The 22678-nt window shown below is 40.2% G+C and overlaps 2 protein-coding genes and 1 long non-coding RNA gene across 3 annotated transcripts; 1 reads left to right on the top strand and 2 right to left on the bottom strand.

The window, feature by feature from the left end:
• Positions 1-5233: 5233 nt before the first annotated feature.
• si:ch211-140b10.6 lies at positions 5234-10599 on the bottom strand. Its single transcript, XM_035412303.1, has 3 exons — positions 10455-10599; positions 8598-8672; positions 5234-5967 (listed from the first exon to the last, which is right to left on the bottom strand). The coding sequence occupies exons 1-3, from the start codon at positions 10478-10480 to the stop codon at positions 5643-5645; spliced, it is 426 nt and encodes a 141-aa protein (XP_035268194.1). The 5' UTR covers positions 10481-10599; the 3' UTR covers positions 5234-5642.
• Positions 10600-11076: 477 nt separating this feature from the next.
• On the top strand, positions 11077-12861 carry LOC118224684. Its single transcript, XR_004764682.1, has 2 exons — positions 11077-11561; positions 11727-12861. It is a non-coding gene; the product is annotated as an uncharacterized LOC118224684 (long non-coding RNA).
• A 5870-nt stretch (positions 12862-18731) lies between these two features.
• On the bottom strand, positions 18732-22678 carry rpl21 (ribosomal protein L21). Its single transcript, XM_035416222.1, has 6 exons — positions 22549-22678; positions 21836-21914; positions 21624-21685; positions 21063-21175; positions 20661-20811; positions 18732-18850 (listed from the first exon to the last, which is right to left on the bottom strand). The coding sequence occupies exons 2-6, from the start codon at positions 21900-21902 to the stop codon at positions 18761-18763; spliced, it is 483 nt and encodes a 160-aa protein (XP_035272113.1). The 5' UTR covers positions 21903-21914; positions 22549-22678; the 3' UTR covers positions 18732-18760.

The following is a 22678-nucleotide window of genomic DNA, read 5'->3' as shown; positions in this document are numbered from 1 at the left end:
ACCAAATGCAGACAGCAGCCGAATCCTGATTTCCGGATATCATATCAAGAGAAATCTGGGAAAGAGGACTATTTGCGGCAAATGAAACTTTCTACTTTATTTGAACTATTGACAATAGCCATTTCTTTTCAGGTCATTGGCATTAAGTGCAAATACTGGATGAATTGCCTGTAAATTCAGAGACTGCAGAAGAACTGAACCCCGGGTATAATCTTGGATTGGGAGGCGGTTGCCGAGGAAACCTAGCCATCAGGAAGTTGGGAGTATTCAAAGAGGATCAAAGATCAAGCTTCAACCTAATCACACACTTGAAACATTCCTCTCACTCTCTAGGTCTGACGTATTTACAGAGTACTCTTCGTATAATTGTAGCCCCTATTTCTGTGGGGGGGGGATGTGCCCTTTAAAATGGCTCATTTAACCCCATTTAACGAATCTGCTTTCGTTACAGAGAATTACATTCGCAAACAGACTCCTTTCTACTCTCACTTCCTCCTTAGATTTCGCGCTTGGGAAAACTGGGCTATTTCAGAAAAAAATCGAATACAGTAACAAGCCAATTGAACCCTGAGTGACTGGAGAAAAAATGGATAGAACGGAATAACTTAATTGTCAACAGGTTGTGCGGTTCATTTTGCGCTGCCCGTCAGGATAAGGGAATTAGTTCGCCTCGGGTGAAGTTAAGTGGCATTTTCCCGTTACGTGATATTTTCGCAGAGACGGTTCGCGCGGTGGTTGTGTGGCTCATAACAGGTACACTTCCTTGCTCCATTAAGCAACGACCTTCGTGGAGAGTGGCATCGTCTCCATTGGCTACAAACGGAAGAGGCACGTGTCCCCTCAAATGTTAAAATTAACATAGGCTATATAAGTCAAAAGTATTCTTCTAATACGGCACGGAACCCCTGATGCCCTCCCCAACCCCACATGTTGGTAGTTTCACGAGTCATTTGGCGAGATAATATATCATTCAGAAGACATAACATACATAGGACAGGGTTGTGCACTGATGCACAATGAACATTAGCACCAGTCAGAAATGAGAGGACGTGGTGATATCTTAGCATTAGGACATTTTTGTTGGTACCAGACCCGCGGCTCACATTGCGGGATGTTCAGTCAGTCATTAAGCTGAAGTGGTAAGGATGACAAGCCACTGTCTGTGAAGGTGGCAAAATGATTAAGAATGAAAAAGCCACATCCAATCATTGTTCAGTCCATTTGGCAAAATATCTAGTTAGCTTGATTGCTGGTTATCTAGATCGTAAATTAACTATCTGGTGGCTCATCCATTCAGCCAGGTGGTTACCTTGGGGTTAACATACCTTCCGGAAAACATGGAAATTAATAGACCGGTTTTCCAGTCATGGAGGATACATGGAAAATCAGAACAATATTAGAAATAATCAATGCCAATGCCAATAAAATCAAGAAAAGTATACTGCAACACGACAGCGCCTGAAGTATGGGTTTGGGATATGTTCAATGACTAAGAAAAAGTAGCTCAAATAGTTGTAGGAAGAGCCCTGCAGATCAGTGTTTGGGGATTCTCATGTGACAGTTTTCAAGCTATGTTTTCTTCAGTTGCCAGCTAAAATAAGTTACCAGTATTCGGTATTCAGTGGAGTGATTAATGTTTTTTGAGTTTGGATCTTTTTCGATTTTTTTTATTATTATTATTTTTGCAGAAATATGAATGTAGCCTACCATACATACCATACACCATCACATTTGAAAATCTTTCAGAATATTTTTTATTGAAATGTTAAACACTTAAAAAAAGAGCTTTAAAACTTTCTCCTTTCTATTTTCAAAGGCTGCAATTCTGTGACAACATATTACAGCACATCACTTGCATAAATTATCAATCAACGACCACGAGGGGTGGCCAGACAATCTAATGTTTATCTAAGGAAATAACGTTATTTTCGCAATTACGTTATTCATCCCCTATCGCGGTATTAATTTTAAACGGATGGCAACAGAACATTTCATAAAAATGTAATGTAAGAAAGAAGGATTTTACCAAGCGACTTTTTAGAAGCTTCTGATTGGCCAATTGTCCTAATTAAGAATTAATTGGGAGTTATTTGGCACCTGTGGCTGTATTTAAGGGCCTACCTTTAGAGCCACTGCCTTTTTGCCCTTGATACCATGGCAAAATCGAAGCAACTCAGCCAAGACCTCAGAGTTCCACAAGTCCGGTTCCTCCTTAGGAGCAATTTCCAAACAACTGAAGGTACCACAAGCATCTGTACAGACAATTGTATGCAAATATAAACACACAGACACTGCATCGTTCAGGAAGGAGGCACAAATTAACTCCCAGGGCTGAACGAACTTTGGTCTGAAAGGTTCAACTGAACCCCAAGACAACAACAAAGGAACTGGTGAAGGAGTTGGAGGCATCAGGTACCAAAGTATCTACACCCACCATTAAGAGAATCCTATATCACATGGCCTGAAAGGCTGTCATGCAATGAAGAAGCCCCTACTCCAAGACTGGCCAGAATGAAGTTTGCAGGTGATCACCAGGACGAAGACCTAGCCTTTTGGAGGAGTGTTCTCTGGTCAGGAAGGAAAAAGGGTGAGGCTTTTAATCCGAAGAACACCATCCCAGCTGTGAAGCATGGGGTTGGCGGCATGTTGTGGGGGAAAAGGGCCATATTGTGGGGGAGAAGGGCCTATTTTCCCATAGCAAATTTGTGGACTGAACTGAAAAGGCATGTCCGAGCAAGGAGGCCCACAAACCTGATTGAGTTACACCAGTTCTATCAGGAGGAATGGGAAAAAATTCCGGCAAAGTATTGTGAGAAGCTTGTGGAAAGAACGCAGGGCACACTCACACAATCTATTCACTCACACACTCATACCTATGTCTCTAGAGTCTCCAGTTAGCCTACCTGCATGTCTTTGAACTGTGGGAGTAAACCAGAGTACCTGGAGGAAACCCACGAGGGCACAGAAAACCACTCAGGCCCAGGCTGGGATTTAAACCCAGGACCTTATTCCTGCAAAAACAGGACAGTCCACAAGCTAAAATCAAGGGATTTATGAATAAAAGTATTGAAAACAGGAGTGGCAGTAATTTTGACGCCAATCTTTTTGGGAAATGAAATTAAGAATAATTTGTCTACAATTTTATTAGAATAAAATAGTATAGTTTTCCAAGAATGTAGTTTTTCAGCATACAATATAGCATGTTAAATTTGTGTTTGTAAAGCCAAGTTTTGCTAATCTTTGTCACGCATGCCAATAACTTTGGAGACGACTTGTAGCTTTCCATCGCAGGTCATTAGGGCCTTTTCTCACACTGTAATGTTCAAGTAAACTCACTCAGCTCAAATCAGTCTGCGTAATGCCGCTTAATGGCATTTATATTTGATCACCTTTGGGGAGAAAGGAAACTGTTAACTGAAGGCAAGTTTGCACTAGATGTAATTGTATAGCTGTGGTTATGAGCCGTGAATGTGATAAAGCGATTTAGCATATATCTAGACAGAAGAAATGTGTGTAATGATTTTAAGTGAAAGTAAATACCATATTGCCTCGCCAAAAAGGGAAGAGAATAGAAATAAAGCAATCAAACAAGGACTTGGACTGCCATAAACGCTTTTACTCAGTTTAACATTAGCCTGAAAAATAAATAATGCACACACACGTATGTATGTGTGTGTGTGTGTGTGTGTGTGTGTATATATACACACATATATAGAGAGAGAGACAGAGAGAGAGAGAGCTCCATAATGTTTGGGACAAAGATGTTTTTTATTATTTAATATTTGGCTCTGTACTCCACATATTTAGATTTGTAGCTGAACAATTCACATGTGGTGAAAGTACACTTTCTAAGTTTGTTTAGGGGTTTCACCTTCTAGGGGTTGAATCACTTTTTATATCAAACATCTATATCACTCATGTTGTCCCCTTAAATGTGACTGGTTGCACTACCTTTAGCAACAATAACTAACATCAACACTTCCTGTATCTGATGTCAGTCAGATATTCACATCGCTGTGGGGGAATTTCAGCCCAACTTTCAATATCCTTTGATCATGGCATAGTGTGCTTGTAGAAACTGTTTGGTGAGTACATCACTCAGACAGCAAGGTTCAATATGTGTGAGGTTCAGATTTAACATGGCTAGCTGCAATCAAGCCTGGCTGTGTTCAATCAATTGAATATAAGTATCAGTTAAATTTGGTTCATTGGTTGAGGCAATTGGGGGGCAATTACTTTTTCACATGGGTGATATTGATGTTTGATAAACTTCATTGAATAAATGAAATAATTTTAAAATGTGTTTTGTGTTTTCTTTCAACTAAGTGTAACAAATATGCAATAACAGAGGAAAGCAGGAAGCACTCTAGCACAATAAGCGCAATATGAACATGGGTGTTTCATTCATCATGACATGCATGGCTTAAGAGGGTAAATAATCCCTTTAAATATGAAATGCATCTAATTAAGAACAATTAAAAGCTTGTTAAAGTTAATTTTTGTATTGTAATTGTGGTTAAAACAAGAACCATACATACACAGGGGGGCCCCAGGAATGAGTTTAGGAACCACTGGTCTAGTTTGGAGTGGCAACGTGTGACATTTCAGGACTGGAAATACACAATACATGTGTACCACAAAATATATTCCTTGTATTGGACATTTATGGAAAGCTGTGCTGTCAAGCATTTTGAACTAAATATTCATAAATTTAAAGGGTTCAGACAGTTCTCTGGATAGACAGCACAGTTCTCTGAAGGTCCAGGAGCATCAGATTATATGAAGCTATTGGGTGTAATAAAATCACTGCAAGATCTGTACTTGCTCCAGATACAAAGCTGGTTTTTATAACAAACTTACCAGCAAGTGGCAGTAGAGTAAAAACTCAATAGCTGAACCCAGTATAAATACAAATGCATTCTGTATCAAAATATGTATATTAGTCTTATAAATGTATTTTTAATATACAATTTGAGAATGGTTGTGAATGGTTTTTAACTGTTTTGCTATCAGTTTAACTGCTGTTTTATGACTGAATGTGATGTGCTGGAAACTGACTGTTGCATGAACATGACATCTCTTCAGACAGGTGGGGATTAGAATGCATCATCCTGATGAATGTCAAACCAAGGTCAAAATCAAGGTAGATTTTGAGGTGTGAGGTTAATTTAATAAGATTTATGAAAATATGTATTCAATTACAATTACATGTTCAATATCCATGACGACACAGGACAAATATAAGCATATTTTATTGAAGATTGTGTGCCAAGACTAAAAAGCTGTCATTAGTACCAAACAAAGCCAAGGCCTCTCTGCATTACCCATTCAAAACAATATTGCAAGAACAGGATACATAGTAGTCCCATGTCTACAGCATGTTTCTGCTTGTTTAACAAATGTCAGGCTCACGCATGCATATGTATGTGTGTACATGAACATTTTCACACGCAAAGGCATGTTACATACACACACAGGTACACACAGATGTCAGACACAGCAGTTATTTATGGGACTTATTGCTGGAGGGGGCTTGCTCTGTTGTATTGTGTGTGTGTGTTTATTTGTTACCCTGGCTGGTCTGTATGTGTTTGTCATTTTGGTTGATCTGTCAGTGCATGTGCTTTTGTCGTTATGGTTGGTCAATCTGTGTGTGTAGGTGTGTGTGTGTCCTTTTGGTTGGTCTGTGTGTGTCTGTCGTTGTGGTGCGTCTGTGTATGTGTGTTTTTCGGTGAGAGGGTCTTGCTGGTGGGCTGAGTTTCAGCTGGGGCCTGGGAGGGAGTGTCGTCATTGGGTCGCACCCGCTGTGGTCTCCTGAACCTAGGTTCAGTAGCCTGCCTCCCATCTCTGCGTCTCCTGGTCTCTGATTGGCTGGATCCAGTGCGAACCGAGCACTGCCGCAGTGTGGTTTTTCGAAGAGTGTTAAGCAGGAAGCGTTTGTTTGTGCTGTGCAGTGGACACTTTGCCCTGAGAGAGAATATGAGAGAGCAAGAATGAGAAAAAGACTGAAAGGGGTAGAAAAATACTGTCAGAAACAGACCCAGCAGTTTAATCTTTAAAAAACAACAATTATGATTTTTCCAGAGTCCAGTCCAGTCCAGATCTCAGGTAAGCAGACAACTCTTCATGCAACACTGCCCTAACAGAACACGTTAAATTCTGCACAACATAGTGATACATGGGCCGCAGTCCATATGACAGTCAACTCTCAGGCTAGCATAAGCAAGCTTGTACAGTATGTAGAAGTTTGGGTCGGGGGGGGGGGGGGGGTTGTTTGGGGGCTTGACCTCCTGCTATGGCAGACTGAGATATATAATTAGATTTATATCAAGATTTTATTTATGGATGATCGATGAGATCAATCAATGGTTAACTAAAATCGGAAAGGGTTTAACAAACCCCTCAATGGCGCCGTTTTGGGGTGTCGGTCATTTTTTATTCAATTTTACATTTCTTAATCGTTCACGTTTGAGGCGTTTATTTTGGGTTTGTGGTTTTTGCTTTTATTCATATGTTGATTTGACTTACATTAAATTTTAATGGAAATGGTCATTATTAAAAGTGTGAAAGGATATGTGAGGGTAAAGTATTCTTTTTTTACGTCACTTTGGATAAAAGCGTCTGCTAAATAAATGTTATGTAATTTAAGGGTGTACTATTGGTGCCTTTTAGATTAGTTTTAAAAGGAAGGTTTTGTGTGAAAGTTCTTAAGCAACTTAAACCATCTATTAGAAATCGCAATGACAGCAGTGCCCACACCTGGGTCTGCACAGACAACTGTCAAGGAGACTTCAGTACCGTCCAAAGAGGAACTGCTTTGCACAGAAGCCAAATCTGGCCAATCCTCTTCCGTTTAGGGGGTGCTCTATTTAAAGCTTTAGAACTCCTTAGAATGGATTGTAGACTTGATGCAGTTATTGTGTTAACCAAATATTTGACTACATTGCTTTTATTTACTTTTAAGTTCTTACTTTTTGCACAGCTGAAAATGGGGAGAGACTCAACACAAAAATATCTGTTTCTGTAAAATGGTTAAACATATCCAGCCATCCATTATCTTCCTGGTCAGGGTCAAAGAAGGTGCTGGACTCTTTACCACCATGCATTGGGTGAGAGGCAGGAATACACCCTGGACAGTTCGCCAGTCCATCGCAGGGCTCACACACCATTCACTCACACTCATACCTAAGGGCGATTTACACTCTCCAATGAACCTAACCTAACCTAACCTAACCATGTCTTTGGAAGGACTGTGGGAGGAAACCAGAGTACACGGAGGAAATCCACACGGACACAGGGAGAACGTGCAAACTCCACACAGAAAGGCCCCGGCCAGGATTTGCGGTAAAATATCTATGCATGTAAATATGAAATAAAACCTGATTATCTGTACTTTTGTCTCAAATCTCAAATCCAAATGCCTTCAGTATACAGCAAAAATAACACATTTCACTCTTCCATTCCATACTTTTGGAAGACGTTGTATTTTATCAGTAGAGAGAGGGAGACAGGGAACTGATGTAAAGTGTAACACTCTTTACAGAGTGCCAGGGTCTTAAAGTAAAACTCCTGGCTAAAACATATAAACCATTAATAAAAGTGCAGCAGTGATATGAAATTCAATCGAGGGTTTGTAATACATTTATATATGATGTTTGTAATATATTTTACTTTATCACTATTTGTGATTTTTTACTTGCTATCCTGTCAGACTTCTTCCAGATTTGCTCAAGTGTGTTATATTCCTACATTACCTAGAACTAATTTTGCCATCCCCTTTTGTGAGAATGTTAGCTAAAGTTGGAGGTAGTGGCCATGCACTAAGTTCCCCATAAACTTACAATGGCACATTCTAGACCAGTGTTTCCAAATCCTTTAAAAAAACTTTTAATGTTCAAATGAATTTAAAAAAACTTAAATGAACAAATCCCATTCATAAAAGCCAAAATAAATGTCATTAAAATGCATATAGTTTAATTAAAACCCCAAAAGAACATTTAGGCCTACGTGCGTGCGTGTGTGGAGGGGGGCTGCAAGGTGTTTATTTTTTATGCTTTTGAGAGTGATGTGCCATGAGATTCTGTAAATTTAGAAAGTGTGCCGCAGAAGGAAAAAGGTTGGGAAACGCTGTTCTAGACTACTGAGGCTGCTAGCACAGCAGAAATCCAGGTATGTACTCTTGAAATGAATTTTCTCAGTAGGAGTATTGCACAAAGTTAATTAGCGGGGATTCAAAGCAAAGCCCCTGTCTTGTCATGGGCTGAAATGAATATCTGATACTTACAGTTGGTGCTATAGCAAGTTGAAGACACACTCTGCTATTAACTTCATTGTTCATGTTATGACAATATCACCACATGACATCATGTCATCTATAGAACTCGAGTTTTACTGCGAAATATTGAAATGCCACACAAAATAGGAAAAGATTCCAATGTTAGGTCTGACTGGAGTGTTTTGAACATTGGGAAGAGAACATGGTATTGCCATACACAAAAAACAGCTTAAGCTGCATCAAAATAACTTAATCCTGCCTGAATAGTTTCAACATGCCTGTAGCAGGTTTGTTATATATCACTGAAAGAGCTGAAACTCACCATCCAGCAGGACCCATAGTCTCTGCTCGTACCCTGGCTCGGGCAGCTTCCCTGAGCAGCTCCTCCACTGCTTTCCTGGGGAAGGGGAGGTTGGGAAACAGCCAATTACTTAGTACCTTTTATTGTAGACTGCATAACCTTTGCACTGGTCTACAATAAGTCAGGTGATTGGCAGAACATGGGCAGATCCATCCATTATGGTATTGATGAATGCTCTCTCCCACATCAGTACCTGCCTGTATTCAACCATTTGAGACAGGGAGCCTCTCCATCTGGGATGATATAGTCTAAAAGCCACCTTCAGGTCCTGCCAATTCTGAACTACAGGAAGATGGAAGGGCTGTGGACTGAGTCTGACTTTGGGCAACACAATTCTCTACAGTAGCCCAGTGGTCATGTCTTGTGTTCCTTCAGTCTTCTACTTCCTCAATTTAAAGGGAACCCCGCCTGTTAAGACACTTAGGCCTTAAAATGGTCTAAATGCCTTCAGTTATATAAACATGTCATAAAAACCATATAAAAGGTTTTAGTTATTTAAAGTAAAATAAAATAAAAATCGACCCGTAGTTTGCCATTGTTATTACCGTCACAATGCACTCTGGGTAGTGACGTCCATTAGCCCTAGTACTGTACAGTACCTAGTACAGCCTAGTCTTTTACCGGATTCATACATGTCTAAACACACATATTCATACACTGGCACACAAAAATGCAGGCACAAACAGCTACTTAGCTGACAGTGCTTTGCTCTAGCTAACTACTAAGCTTGCAATGCTTTAGTCAACTGGCTAATAACGGTAAGACTGTCCAAACCATAAATACTACATAGTTACGCATGCTTAGTGCTGTTTCCAATAAAAGTTCATTTTACAAAATGTACAAGTCCTTGTATATTTGCACCTTCAATAAATAGTGATTGTTAAATAATACTGTACATACATACACACATACATGGAATGCTTAATTTTCCCCATGGCAATATTTCCCCGGCAGCATGTTACATTCACATCTATAAACAGACATTTATACCAAGAAACATACAATCATTCACACTACAGAAGGGGGGGGGGTTTACATACAGATAAAAAATTACACGTCAGCCTATTAAATAAATATATAATCTTACAAACCTATCCCCACATATGTTTGCCTCATTCATACACTGTATGCTTGTGCACACAGGGCCAAGCTACTTAAAAGAATTTAGGAAACGGGTAGCATTGCTTTGGAATACAGCTTGTTTAATTTGTCGAGCTAAGACAGGCAATATTGTAGCATGTAACTTGGCACAATTTTGATATCAATACTTTTGATGGCAGGCCTACATTTGAATGAATGACTTATAGACAGTGCTTTGTATGTGTAAGTAACTTGGCATTTTTGTGCAATGAAAACGTATTTTAAATCAGACAGAATTAACAGAGTACTTCGGTGTTCGCAAAAAAAAAACCCAGTTTTTTTCAGCTGGAATTATTATTCGAGTGCCCGATAAAAATCACGTTCCAGATGTTAATTAAGCCGGTAAGAATGACAGTATCTGACCTCCCCAAGTGAAACTAATCGGGTCCGGTCAGGAAGATTAGGGCTAAAATAAAAAATCTCCTAAATAATCATATTGGAATCTTATAATGTGTTCAGCTGCACGATTCCCAGTCTATGTAGAAATTTAAGGCGTGTGCACCTCTAGGATTAAAAAAACCCATGATTTAGGACAAATCGTTGTTAAATGTGAGTGTGTCAGACTTTAATTGTCTAGAAGTCGTCTAATGTATGGAAAGCATTATCCAACTAATTAGACCATATACATGTAATTACGGGTATTAATACATACTGAGATACGACCGCACGACAACTGACCTTTCTAAATCCTGCTCCTCAGTCATAATTTTAGTGTAGTCCTCCAACAACAACAGAATGACTGACAGTCGTCAAGGCTTCTATTACACAGGACCCCAGTCAGGACCCTTCCACGCTGCTGTCTTTCCCATAGCCCGCTTAGAATCTACACGAGAAATGCCCACCCGAATAAAACAATGTAATCTAGAACAGACGTATAGGTTCCTTTAAATTTTTTGTGACGATTTAAATTGTTAATTAAAAAAGTATAGGTTTTGAGACGTTAAATGTACGATGACGATAATTATGTGACATTCGGTAGGCCTGGTTAATGTCGTTCAATGAATTTTAAGATCAAGTTAGCCTGTCAGTCAGCCAAGTTATTTTCATCAATGTATAGAAAGAGATTCCATGAAAATGTTAGGCTATCAGAAGCGAAGCGAAAGTGAAAAAAGAGACTGGCTCGCGAGGCTATCACCCACCTCACGCACTGGCTAAATTATTTCAAAGATAAATGAGACAATATCGCTGTTTATCATTAAATAATAAAGCTCTTCGGGAAGTGTTTTTTCTCCTCTCCATAATTACTACTTTAGGAAGTTCGATTTTCAGTCAGGCAGTGTGTCTAAGTGCGCACCGATATTATGTGATAGCCTGGGAAGTGGGAGAATGTAGCTGTAGAAAGCGAACATAAACACAGGATTTTCAAATAAACCAACTAAGGAATTGAAATAATTATTTGAGGTCGTACATAAACTGGATTTTGACTCTATCGGAATGGCAGGTAGCGGTGCTGTACCATCCAGATGTTGACCGAATGTTGCTGTAGCGTACAGGTGTATGCTAATGCAGGAGGAAGAGGCAGCAGCTAGAACTGGGCAACCCGCTATTCTCCTCTCATTTTGACATCGGCACTTGGAAACCTAACGCCCAACACTGACCCCAAGTGGATTTTATTCAATATGTACTTTAAAAACACACCAGGCATTGTCTGCTCTCAGCAAGACCTGGGGTCTTGGACCAGCATACTGCGTCCAGGGGCCTCATTTATAAAAATGTTCTTGGACTTGTATCTTTGGAGGTTTGCGTGCAGCCCTCAAACATGCAGTACCTTCACATAACCAGCAGGTATTGAACTTACATCTAGTATGAACTTTATATAGACATACGATCATATCCACGTCAAAGTGGGTTTTTATAAATAACTACTTAGTCATGGTTTTCTGCGTAAGCCACTGTTTTAAGATACAATTTGATTGTAAGACTATTTTATAAATGATGCCCCTGGTCTAGATCTTTATCCAGTTGACCTGAGTTCCATCAAGCTGATCCAGGACCAGGTTTACCCAATCATGATCTGGACGTCCACCCAACATGTGAAGTTTCAGACTATAGAAGACACTGCATGTGGTCTACTGAGTTCAGAGGTTCATATGATTCTGATATTTGGAATCTATGTGCCCTGTATTGTGGCATTTTGTTCTGCAGTGATGTTATGCTCTGAGTGATTGTGTGTGTGTGTGTGAGCGTTCATAAGGCAGACATCCCTGCAGTCTGACCTTTGTATTGTGTGAACGTTTAAATCCAACCTCCCATTCGAAAGCAGGCATGCTACAATAGTATTTCAGTTGTTTTAGCAATGGGGACAACTCCACTGTCTCTCAGTTGTGACTCTCACTGATAGTCCAGTCCAGAATACAGGCTGGGATCACAGGTAAATGGAGCATGTGCTGCTTGATGTCTGTTTGGTGCCAGGGGCATGATTAAGGCCTCAGTGCTATGTATGTGCTTAACGTAGCTTGGGAGACATCACAAGCTGAAGATCCATGCTGTTCTGAGCGTTCGAGTTGCACATGACCTATTCAATTGTGTGACAATGGGCAAATGTATAACCAAAATAATCTATGACAACAACCACCAACTACACCAAACTCCCTCCATGCCATGCCCTCACAGGGGGTTACAGATTACAACTTCCCCACCCCCAGGGTGACAGGATGGCCGAAGAGAGGCCAGGGCCAGTCATGTATGAGCCCTTAATCACAGCCTTTTGACACCCAGAGATTGGGCCCATAAGACAGCCCAGCACTCCGATATGGTCGTATTGACAGTGCTGGTTACATATTAACCAGGTCCGTGCCTCTCCTGATGGAAACAGCAAACATAGGGCCAATTGGTAATGTAGAAATAGGACAAGCCCCTGTCTCTGTTTTAACTTGGAAGAGATGTGAATGTCTGTAGGATGAATTTCACCATTAGTGTGGGATGCTTTGACAGGTATCCTCAAACCTGGTAGGTTCATTTTCATAGCTATCCAGTCTTTAATTGATCAAAGTGGTTGAATGCACAGTTAACACTTGGTTTCTTGAGTCATATGTTTAATGATGATTTTAATGTAAAAATAAATGTCAGCATACACTTTTTGGTACGTCTAGTGTGGGATGGTACTTCTATCCTTCCTGTTTGTGAACTGTCAGTGCATTTACTGTCTTCAATAACCAATGCATCCCTATCTTTGATGCTTAAGGAATAAGATCATCACTCACAGAGAGCAGGATCAGTTTTAGAGGAGGATCAGTCATAGCAAAGAGAGAATAAGGCACAGGACCAGAGACATTCTAACCACACATATATGAATCCTTTTCATTGTATTCACTTGTACTTGCAGTTACAGTTAAAACACTTTTTATAAACACACACGCGCCAGTACATTCAGAACATTCAGAGGTGTGTTTTTTTAGAAGACAAATTTTATCTCACACTCACAAACTCACATAAGTGGAACAACGAACACACATTGCCTCCTAACCCTGACAGACAGCCCCCCCCCCCCCCCCCCCCCCCCCCCCCCCCACGCGCTCTCTCATACAGAACAAGCAGCTGTTCCTATCTTTGTTCCTGTGTGCATGGGTAAACTAGCCCTAATTGAAGTAAATATTGTGTAAAGTATCCTGTAAGACTGAGATAACATGTTTGTCAGACATTAAGTCAGGCATTGAGTTTCTCTGTTTAAACAGCCAGACAGCACAGTCATTGAGGACCAGGAACTCCTAATCCACACACAAATAGAGTCACATTCACACACACACTCATGTATGCACTTAAAAATACACTCACACACATTCACATGCGCACTCACATACACATATAAAAACATTCAAACTTGCACATATAGACTTATTGACTAAATGTAATGTAATGTATACACATGTAGGCACAGACGCACACACACTCACAAACATCATTCACAAGCACATCTTAAAAACCAAAATGGGGGGTTTCTGGGAGGCTCATTCTTTTAACTTTTCTAGTGCATGGATGGGACCCATGGTCTGATATTGAATCTGGACCTTGCCAGGGTTTACTGTGGTGGGCAGCCCCAAAGGGTGATGCACAATTTAGTTACCCGAATTTGGTAGCTAATGAAGTAATGGCTTTGCTAAGTTCACTAGCTAATCTAAAGTTAGCTATCAACCTGATGGTTTGTGATGGGTAATGTTAAAAAAATATATATATTTTTTTATACATGTAACTAGTTGAACAAGGCTATCCTCTACCCCATACACCTAGCCCGAATTAATAATCTGCTGGACATTTCACAATAGGACCTTTCTGACAAATAAGCACCGAATCAGGGCTACAATACACCCAAACCTTTCTAACACTCTGCACAGACCGTGTAGTTCTGTAGGTTACTACCTACAGTGGCTACTTATTGTATTTTTCAAAATAACTTCATGTCACACTATTCTAAATGTATATTAGGCTGCTAAGTCAAACATTTGTGTAGCAAAGCATGTTGGGGCAGCCTTAGCCCTGATACAGGACCCTTTGGGGGTCTGGTCATAGAGACAACAACTGATACTAGCTACTAGCAAGTTGGATTCTAACCAGTTCAAGCTAACGTGATCCATCCAACAGATAACATTAGCTTACCAAACTAGCCTAGCTTCTAAGCTGCCTAACTTCACCTACCACACAAATAATGTGAGCAAACATTTAATTCTTCAAAGAACTAGCCATCAAATGAAGGAACATTATCAGTAATAGCTGCCTTGCTACTTCTGTGGCTAAATTCGTTGAATTGGCTGATAAGCAGAAAGGCCAGGTAAATTAATGTTGAAATTTGCACTTATATGTCCAGGAGAAGCAATGCAAGCTCCGCGTCCATCTTGAACTCCACCCACTCCCAAAGCCCTCGCCACTTTCTCATTTGTGGACTGATGTTTATTTTAGTTTTAGAGTGAGCTCTATCCAATTTTCCTCTTTTTGGCATTACACAGTGCCTGAGTAAGTCAACCCCATCAGTGAAACTTTCTTTTTCAATGCATCTAGCCATGTCTACTGTAGAAAAAATGCTGTTACATGAACATGCAAGGTCAATCTCATTGTTGATTGGTTCATGACATGAACTGGTCCATCTCTTTGATTGGTTTATGTCGTAAAACCACTTTGTTTTGAATACAAAAATTAAGGCCGAATTCCTGGTTTTACAATGTAGAATTTAAGAGTACCAACAGTGTATGGTGCCGGATTTCAGTCTATGATCGCGGCCAATGAAGCACAGCTGTCCCCGATATCTTTCTAAAAAAGTCACTTACTACAGCTTTAAATACTTACAGATTGCACTGTATAGTCAGGTTCACAATTATTTGCCCCCTTGATGAAAATGAGGGGAAAAGGCCATGTAAAATAAACCATACAGACAATTGGGCTGCTTGGTAACTTGGGGCGCATGAGTGGGCACCACTGTCTCGGATTGATTCTGACCCATATCAGTACTGACTGTGGCTGTCAGCCCTGCAGGGTTGGTGCACAGTTGGCTTTGTGTTGCCCAAGGATGTGGGAGGAATACAGTCGCTGGGGATAGCAGTCTTCATTGCTTGAGTGACTCCTGCTAGTCGTCAAGGGTGCCTGTAGCCCGCTTTCTGTGCAGCCATATGATTGGGTCTCCTCCGCCCTCTGCCTCCTCTGCGTACGCGGCTTATGGCTGCAGTGTGAATGGTGGGTGGCCTTCTATCACTTGTTTCATGATTTTTCTTTAGGGTATAAAAATGAGGTAACACACAAGGTAAAAATATCCCTTTATCATCCATCACCGTGGGGAAAGCTAAAAAATTGTCAAAAGACACATGGTTTTCTGCCCACCGAAAACATGAATTGTTGACCAAAAACTATATAAACATTTAAACATAGCACTGTTAGGGTGATAAAAATGCAAACATCTGCAACAGTTGGAAACATTCCAGGAAGAGAATGCATCTTCTACCCATTAACAGTGAGGAAGATGGCAAGGGGGCAAAGAAGAACCCGAGGATCACATTTCAAGAGTTTAGCTGTCGCATGCATCTCAGATCAGTCATAAAATGCCACCTGCTTACCAACCAACTTTGGAAGGGCTGCAAGAAGAAAGTCCTTACTGAGGGCAACCAATAAATTCAAGCGTTTGCCAAACGTAAACAAGAAAATTACACCAATCCTACTCCAAATCAATGCAGAAGTGGTTCTGCGAAAACAAAATCAACATTTTGCAATGGCTGTTTCAGTCCCTAGACTTAAACCCTACCAAAAATCAGAACTGAATTAAAGAGGGCAGTCCATAAGCACAAACCTGGGGGCATCAAGGATCTTAAAAGGAAGCTTGTAACTGAACTGAATCTTTTCCATAATTTAGTTCATATTTAGAAAATAGCAGTTATATGCAGTGCCACAAGTCTCATGGGAACATCCTTGGAAATAAGTATTTGCCTAATGACAAATATTTAAAAAAGCATCTAAATCTGGTTTAAAAAAAAAAAAAGCTCTGTGGGTGGCCTTCACAAATGGTTGATCAAATATTGAATCATCTACACTTGGTTTAAGATTGGTGGCTCACATGGCAAAATGCCTCCAAATTAAAAATGTGGATATGTTGAATGGTACCATTTAATGGAAATATCAGTAAGTATTTAAGCTTTGACATAACATGGATCAGTCCTACGGAGACAGGCCAACTGATGGGAGACTCAGACTTGCTTAATCTACGCTTTCCTATACATTACCTCACCTTTCCTCTGTGAAGAAAACTAATACTACTTTGCAAATCAGTGAAGCTAAATGGCATAAGCGTGAAAGTATTCAAGCAAACCATGGGTTGAAGGTATGTTTAACACTGATGAGCAAAGGGTAAGCATTATTCTTTAGTCCACAGTGACCTCTAGTGCCCAGAATGAACTCCTATGGTAGAATTTGTGGAGAGCTTTCATGGGGCACCTTGCATTAACTGGATGGCTGTATTGAAGGGATTAGGAAACAAGGAATAGAGCATTTAAAAAATTAAAACAGGTTTTGTATATTATGTATAACATAAAATCTTTTATATATTATTAATTTGGTATATGATGTATATGCTGTTAATTTTTCCTCTTTGAGGCTGATTGTTTTTATTCCATTGCCATATGCAGAAATAAGTGTTGGTTTGTGTTGTCTTCAGATATGTTGATCAAACACCTAGACAGAAAAAATGTGGGCAGAAGGGCCCAGTGATCTAAAGCATAATGATCTACCAACACAATACACTTTTTCCACATTTTGTTACGTTACAGCCTTATTATGAAATTGATTAAATTCATTTTTATTCTCATCAATCTACACACAATTCCTCATAATGACAAAGTGAAAACAGGTTTTTAGACATTTTTGCAAATTTATTAAAAATAAAAAACTGAAATATCACATTTACATAACTCTTTACTCAGTACTTTGTTGAAGCACTTTTGGCGATGTGGCGAATTAGTCTATGTATTTTATATTCATATAGCCTACAATCATCTTTGCAATTGACAAGTTTACCATCTTCTTCACACCTTAATCAGCACCATAGCATCATCTGAAAATTTATGAGCAAACTAAATATAGCTATTCGCCTGTTTTATGTTGGTCTATTCATTTTTCATGTGATTACTCTTCGTCATGGAAAGACAAAAATACAACGAATACCACTTTAGTAGGCTATTAGTAGTAATATCAAAATGACAATGTAGCCATGAGTCCCCAGGTGTAAGATGCACAAACCCGAATCCCTAAATCAGCTTTTATTGTCCTCATAGATAGGTTTATGTTTGGGGACAAACAAAACCTTAATTCCACGTCCATTGCTAATGGTTACATATGGTGGTGGATCTGTGATGGCATGGACAGCCATCTTGTGGGAGTCATTGGTCTAATAACTGCTCGCCACGGTCATATAATGGGCAAAATATGAAGCAGTTTTACATCACCAGGTATGGTGAAAACACTGTTCGCTTATGATGCCCCCACACATACTATTAACAAATTCAAGCGATTTCACAGATAGCTGGATGAAGTCAAATGCTTTTCTCAGCCTCCACAATAAAAATAATTGAACCTTTATGGAGAATTCTAGAGCCCAGCATAAAAAGTTTCTACATACTTCATCTCTTAAAAAACTGATGGCTTTCCATCTCAAAGAATGGTCCTATATCCTACATCACAGTCCAGAAACTGAAACCATTGCAAAGACTAAGTTATTCTGAAGGCAACTGTTGGCTTTAATCCTTATTTTTCACTAGATATTCATTCATAGTCAGGCACTTGTGCAGCCATTGGACAAAACAATACAAGTCACAGGCTATGGAAGCTAGTGCCTTCAAGTTTTCATGTAATTTCCACACTTTTACAGGATGAAGTTGACAACAAAGCAGTGTAATAGCAGTGGGTGGCACCCAACTTCCAATATTTTACCAGTTCGGGGTCATGGATGAATTTAGCTGGCTTGATCAACTTGACCCTTTTGCAGTCAAGTTAATCTACCCCAATCTGGGGCGACAGCTCAGGAGGTAAGACCGGTTGTCTGGCAGTCGGAGGGTTGCCGTTCAAACCCCGCCCTGGGCGTGTCGAAGTGTCCTTGAGCAAGACACCTAACCCTTAACTGCTCTGGCGAATGAGAGGCATCAATTGTAAAGCGCTTTGGATAAAGGTGCTATATAAATGCAGTCCATTTACCCAACTACTGCAGTACCATTTTATTCCGTTCTGCATCAGCTTGCCTCTGTAGAATACACTAGGAAAAGGTTAAGGTTACAACAACCAATATGAAAAGAGCAGAGATACTCTGAACCCAAACAATGTAAATCTTATTACACAGAAGTAGGGCTTAAGTGCTTCAGCAGTGTTACTGCTACCATTACACCACCACCTCTCACATGCAAACCCTCAGGCAGACCAGACAGGTAAAGCAGTCAGTTTATAGGCAGAAAATCAGAGGTGTGTGTGCAGACAGAGGTATTAACACAGCAGTGTGAGTGAAAGGACTTTATTGGTTTATATTAAGCCATGAACTCGTATGGGATTGGCTCTAGCAGCTGGGGTTCGTTGTTCTTGGAGCTGACAAAGTGGGCGGGGCGGGGGGCAGCAGGCTGCAAACAGAGACACCAAACAAACATGAGAAAAGTAACTGCAGCTATGGCTGCAAGCGCAGATAAAAGTGGGCATGTACGGGCGTACCAGTGGTGGGGTGCATTCAAAAAGCAAACCCATCTGCCATAGTTCAAGATACGCAAATGTAACATTAGGCGTCACTGTGGTCAGAATTCTAATCTCTTACAATAGCAGAAGAACTTTTATTTTGGTATAAAAAAATTGCAAATTCAAACCAGCAGCCTAAAACCAGAAGTCTTATTGTGGCTAGATTCCTGGACCTTTAGGCAGTATACAAGGAAGTTCTGCCTTTGGTCATCATGGTTAAAAATTGTTGGTGTCAAGCTGCATTATATGCTTCATGCACCACACAATACCAAATGCAGATAGAAAAAATATCACCATTTAAGGTGCCAACTGCTGTTTGCAGTTTGACAGAATCTCGAATTGTATTTGGATGCGTAACAGAAAACTGAAATTGAATTTTAAGAACTGATTTTGCAATTACATTGAGTTAGAATATTTAACTAGAAAATAAATGAAAACTGAATGCAATGAAGACTTTTACAATTTAAAATAGGAAAATGCAAATTCAAATTATGCAATTCAAATTCTGTTTCTGCCAGCACAAATTTCTGCACATACATTTACTCCCATAATTTAGCCATTAAACTAGCTTGTTTCCTATGAAGCAGCTAACTGTTAGCAATACACTACATGCTCAAAAGTATGGACACCCAAACATCACACCCATATGCGCTTGTTGAACATCGCATTCCAAAATGATGGGCATTAATATGGAGTTGGTCACCCCCTTTCTGCTATAACAGCCTCCATTCTTCTGGGAAGACTTTCCACTACATTTTGAAACATGTAGGTCTGTCAAGTTCTTCCACACCATGTTCGTCTATGGAGACTGCATGGCTGTATGCATGATTTTACGCACCTGTGCACTTTAAATGCATTTTCCAGGACATTCTTAAAATAGAGATCCTGCACTTATTTTATAAATGCGATTGTGTGAAGCAGGATGGCGCGTGACGTTGAATCTTGTGATAAGGTGCTATGATTGAGGAATGTGCCACTAAGCTCCTGTCAGTGCAGTGCTGCACACAATAGCGATGACAGCCAGATTATTGATAAGAAATCAATCATTTTAAGCACTGCTGGCAGTGGTGGTCAGAATCGTGTAGCAGCAGGCCGTCACTTGTGAATGTAGCAGAAACAGTTCAATACTAGGCAAGTAGATTGACATGTATGCTAACCTAACCCTAACCCAAGACAAATATTATTACATACACACTATACATGCTTTAAGCTGACAAGATTATGATGTTAATTGCTTCAGGAGAAGGCAGGCAATTGATGCTAATTGCTAAATCACAACTGTGTACATTACGTTACGAGACAAAGCTAAACAAGGGCGGGTTTTAATGTTAATTAAATATTTTTAAGTGGTTGGAGGTTCACAGGTCAGTTGTGACATCACAGCTGAGGCCATTTCTAAACAGACCGTTTAGCCTGGCAAATTTCTTTCTTACTCAGCAAAAAATATATAAATAAACAAATAAATAAATAAATAAATTTTTAAAGTGCGGTAGAATATTTTTTTTAACCAGCAAATAAGCATCATGCCACACACTGCAGTTAATTTTTTTTTTAACTTTTTGAATGCAGCCATGAACATGTGCATGGCTGTGAGTACAAGTACAGGTGAACGTTGAGTAAAGCTGTGAGCGTGTAAGAGATCACAGGGTAATGTGACCACATACAGGTCTGTGGCTGTGAGTTCAGGTGAGATCAGCTTACCTGACGTTTCAGCTCCACCCAGGTGCCTGCCTGCTTGGCCTCAATCTTCCTCTTCTCATTCTCCTTGACACGCTGCAGGAAACTGTCCCGGCTCTTTGAGTGCTTGATGTGCTCAATGCGCACATTGATTCTCTTGGCCAGGATCTTGCCTCTGCAGGGAGAGCTCACTTGTCACACCAACATAGAACACAGCAATGCAACAAGGTCATATGTCTCCTTAGACAGGCCCCAGTGCAGACCCTGGTTCAGGTTGCCTAGGCTGTGAAAGGATGGACATTCTGCCCCACATGAATGACCATCAAGAACACTGGATTGCCCTTGTGGCAAAGTGAAAGTGGGGATCAAACAACACATCATGCAGGACAACAACTGCCTAATCACTGCTCTACTCTGTGTACATACTTGACCTGTTTGTTGACAATGATGCCCAGGGCATGCTGGGTAACATTGTACACACGCCCAGTCTTGCCATGGTAGCATTTGTGAGGCATTCCTTTTTGGATGGTTCCTGTTCCCTGTGGAATACAAATAGGCTGTTGTCTGAAACGCATCTGTATATGATCTATAATAATATAAGACATAGTTAGGAGGTTTGTAGTAGGCATATCAAGTGCTGTATCAAGAACCAAGAGTGAGAGTGCATCCCAAAATGTTGCTGCATACTTAGGAGGATACAAATCATAAGCTTTCATTGAAGTGTGCTTCATATTTGTTCCCATAACCCCCTTCAAAGAAGAGATAAAGTATTTTTCGTATAAATGTTGTCAGTCAACAAGGTCCTTGTTCAACATATTTGAACACTTTCCGATTAGAAATACCAAAGATTTTTTTTTGTTTCCACGCACACATTTTTCTGTGGCAGTGTAAGTGTGTTCAACAAGACAATAGTTGGACACATCAGAGCACCCACCAAACTCCCCAAAAAAAGATCATTTTGGGAGAAACAGGCAAAAACAAGCAAACCTTAATGTCGACAATATCTCCTTTCTTGAAGATACGCATGTAAGTAGACAGGGGAACAGGGCCTGTGGAACGAAGAGGATCACTGTTAACCCATACATTTTCAGCATAGCTTATTCCACACCCAAGTCTGGGTTAATACTCCAGCACAAACACATTTATCAGGCACCTTAACTGTAGGTGTAGTAGAGCAACCGTATGGTGCTGATACTCACCATGCTTACGGAAGGGTCGGGCAAACATGTACCGTGTGCCCCTTCTCTTGCCTCTGGTGTTGGTCATGGTGCCGGTTTACTGAAGGGCAATAGAAAACTGGTAAACACACCACCCAATCTGCAGTATTTTCAAACATTCTTGACATCCTCTGAGGTGAAAGCTTAACTCAGAGAATGCACATTCAAATTATCAGCATGGCACTGCCTTTTTTGCCTTACCACAAAGTAATGTACCTGAACGGTTCCAGAAAATATAAGGAAAATGCATTCTAAATTGCAATTCATGTACTGCCGCTATATTTACTGTAATATGTAGGCTAAAATGAGATTACTGCTACAAATAGAAAGCTTCGCTTCCAATAAATTATCCCCTCACCAGGAGACCCCTGTGGTCATCCGGGGTCAGTAATTGGCTCATTGCCTAGTACGCAAATACCAAAAAACATTGCCATCTATCAATTAACTATTATAATATTAACGAAATTCAAACGGCTGTTGACCATCATATCTGTAGCGCGCATGCAGGGCCATGCAGCGATAGGTTGGCTGTAATAATTAATCTCTGTAATCTCAGTTTTACTCATATTTCAGCACTTGCAGGTATCATCTTTTGCGATACTGCGGTGTGTTATTAGCATGAAATAGTACAATATTTAAAGCGTTAAGGAAAATAACTGCACGGAATTGAAAGACTATAAAGACGGAGCGCGTACCCTGTGTTACACACAAGATGGTGAGTCGGCCGGAAAGAGAGATCAAGCCCCCGAACTCCTCCCTCTATGGTAAATCCAGGAGTCCTTTCAAATCGCCTGGCTCAAAATGCTGAAAAATAGACTAAGGAAA

Source organism: Anguilla anguilla, chromosome 4 (genome assembly GCF_013347855.1).
Source record: "Anguilla anguilla isolate fAngAng1 chromosome 4, fAngAng1.pri, whole genome shotgun sequence".
Classification (NCBI taxonomy): domain Eukaryota; kingdom Metazoa; phylum Chordata; class Actinopteri; order Anguilliformes; family Anguillidae; genus Anguilla; species Anguilla anguilla.
Note: the sequence above shows the minus strand (reverse complement) of the source record. Positions and strands in the feature narration are given on the sequence as shown.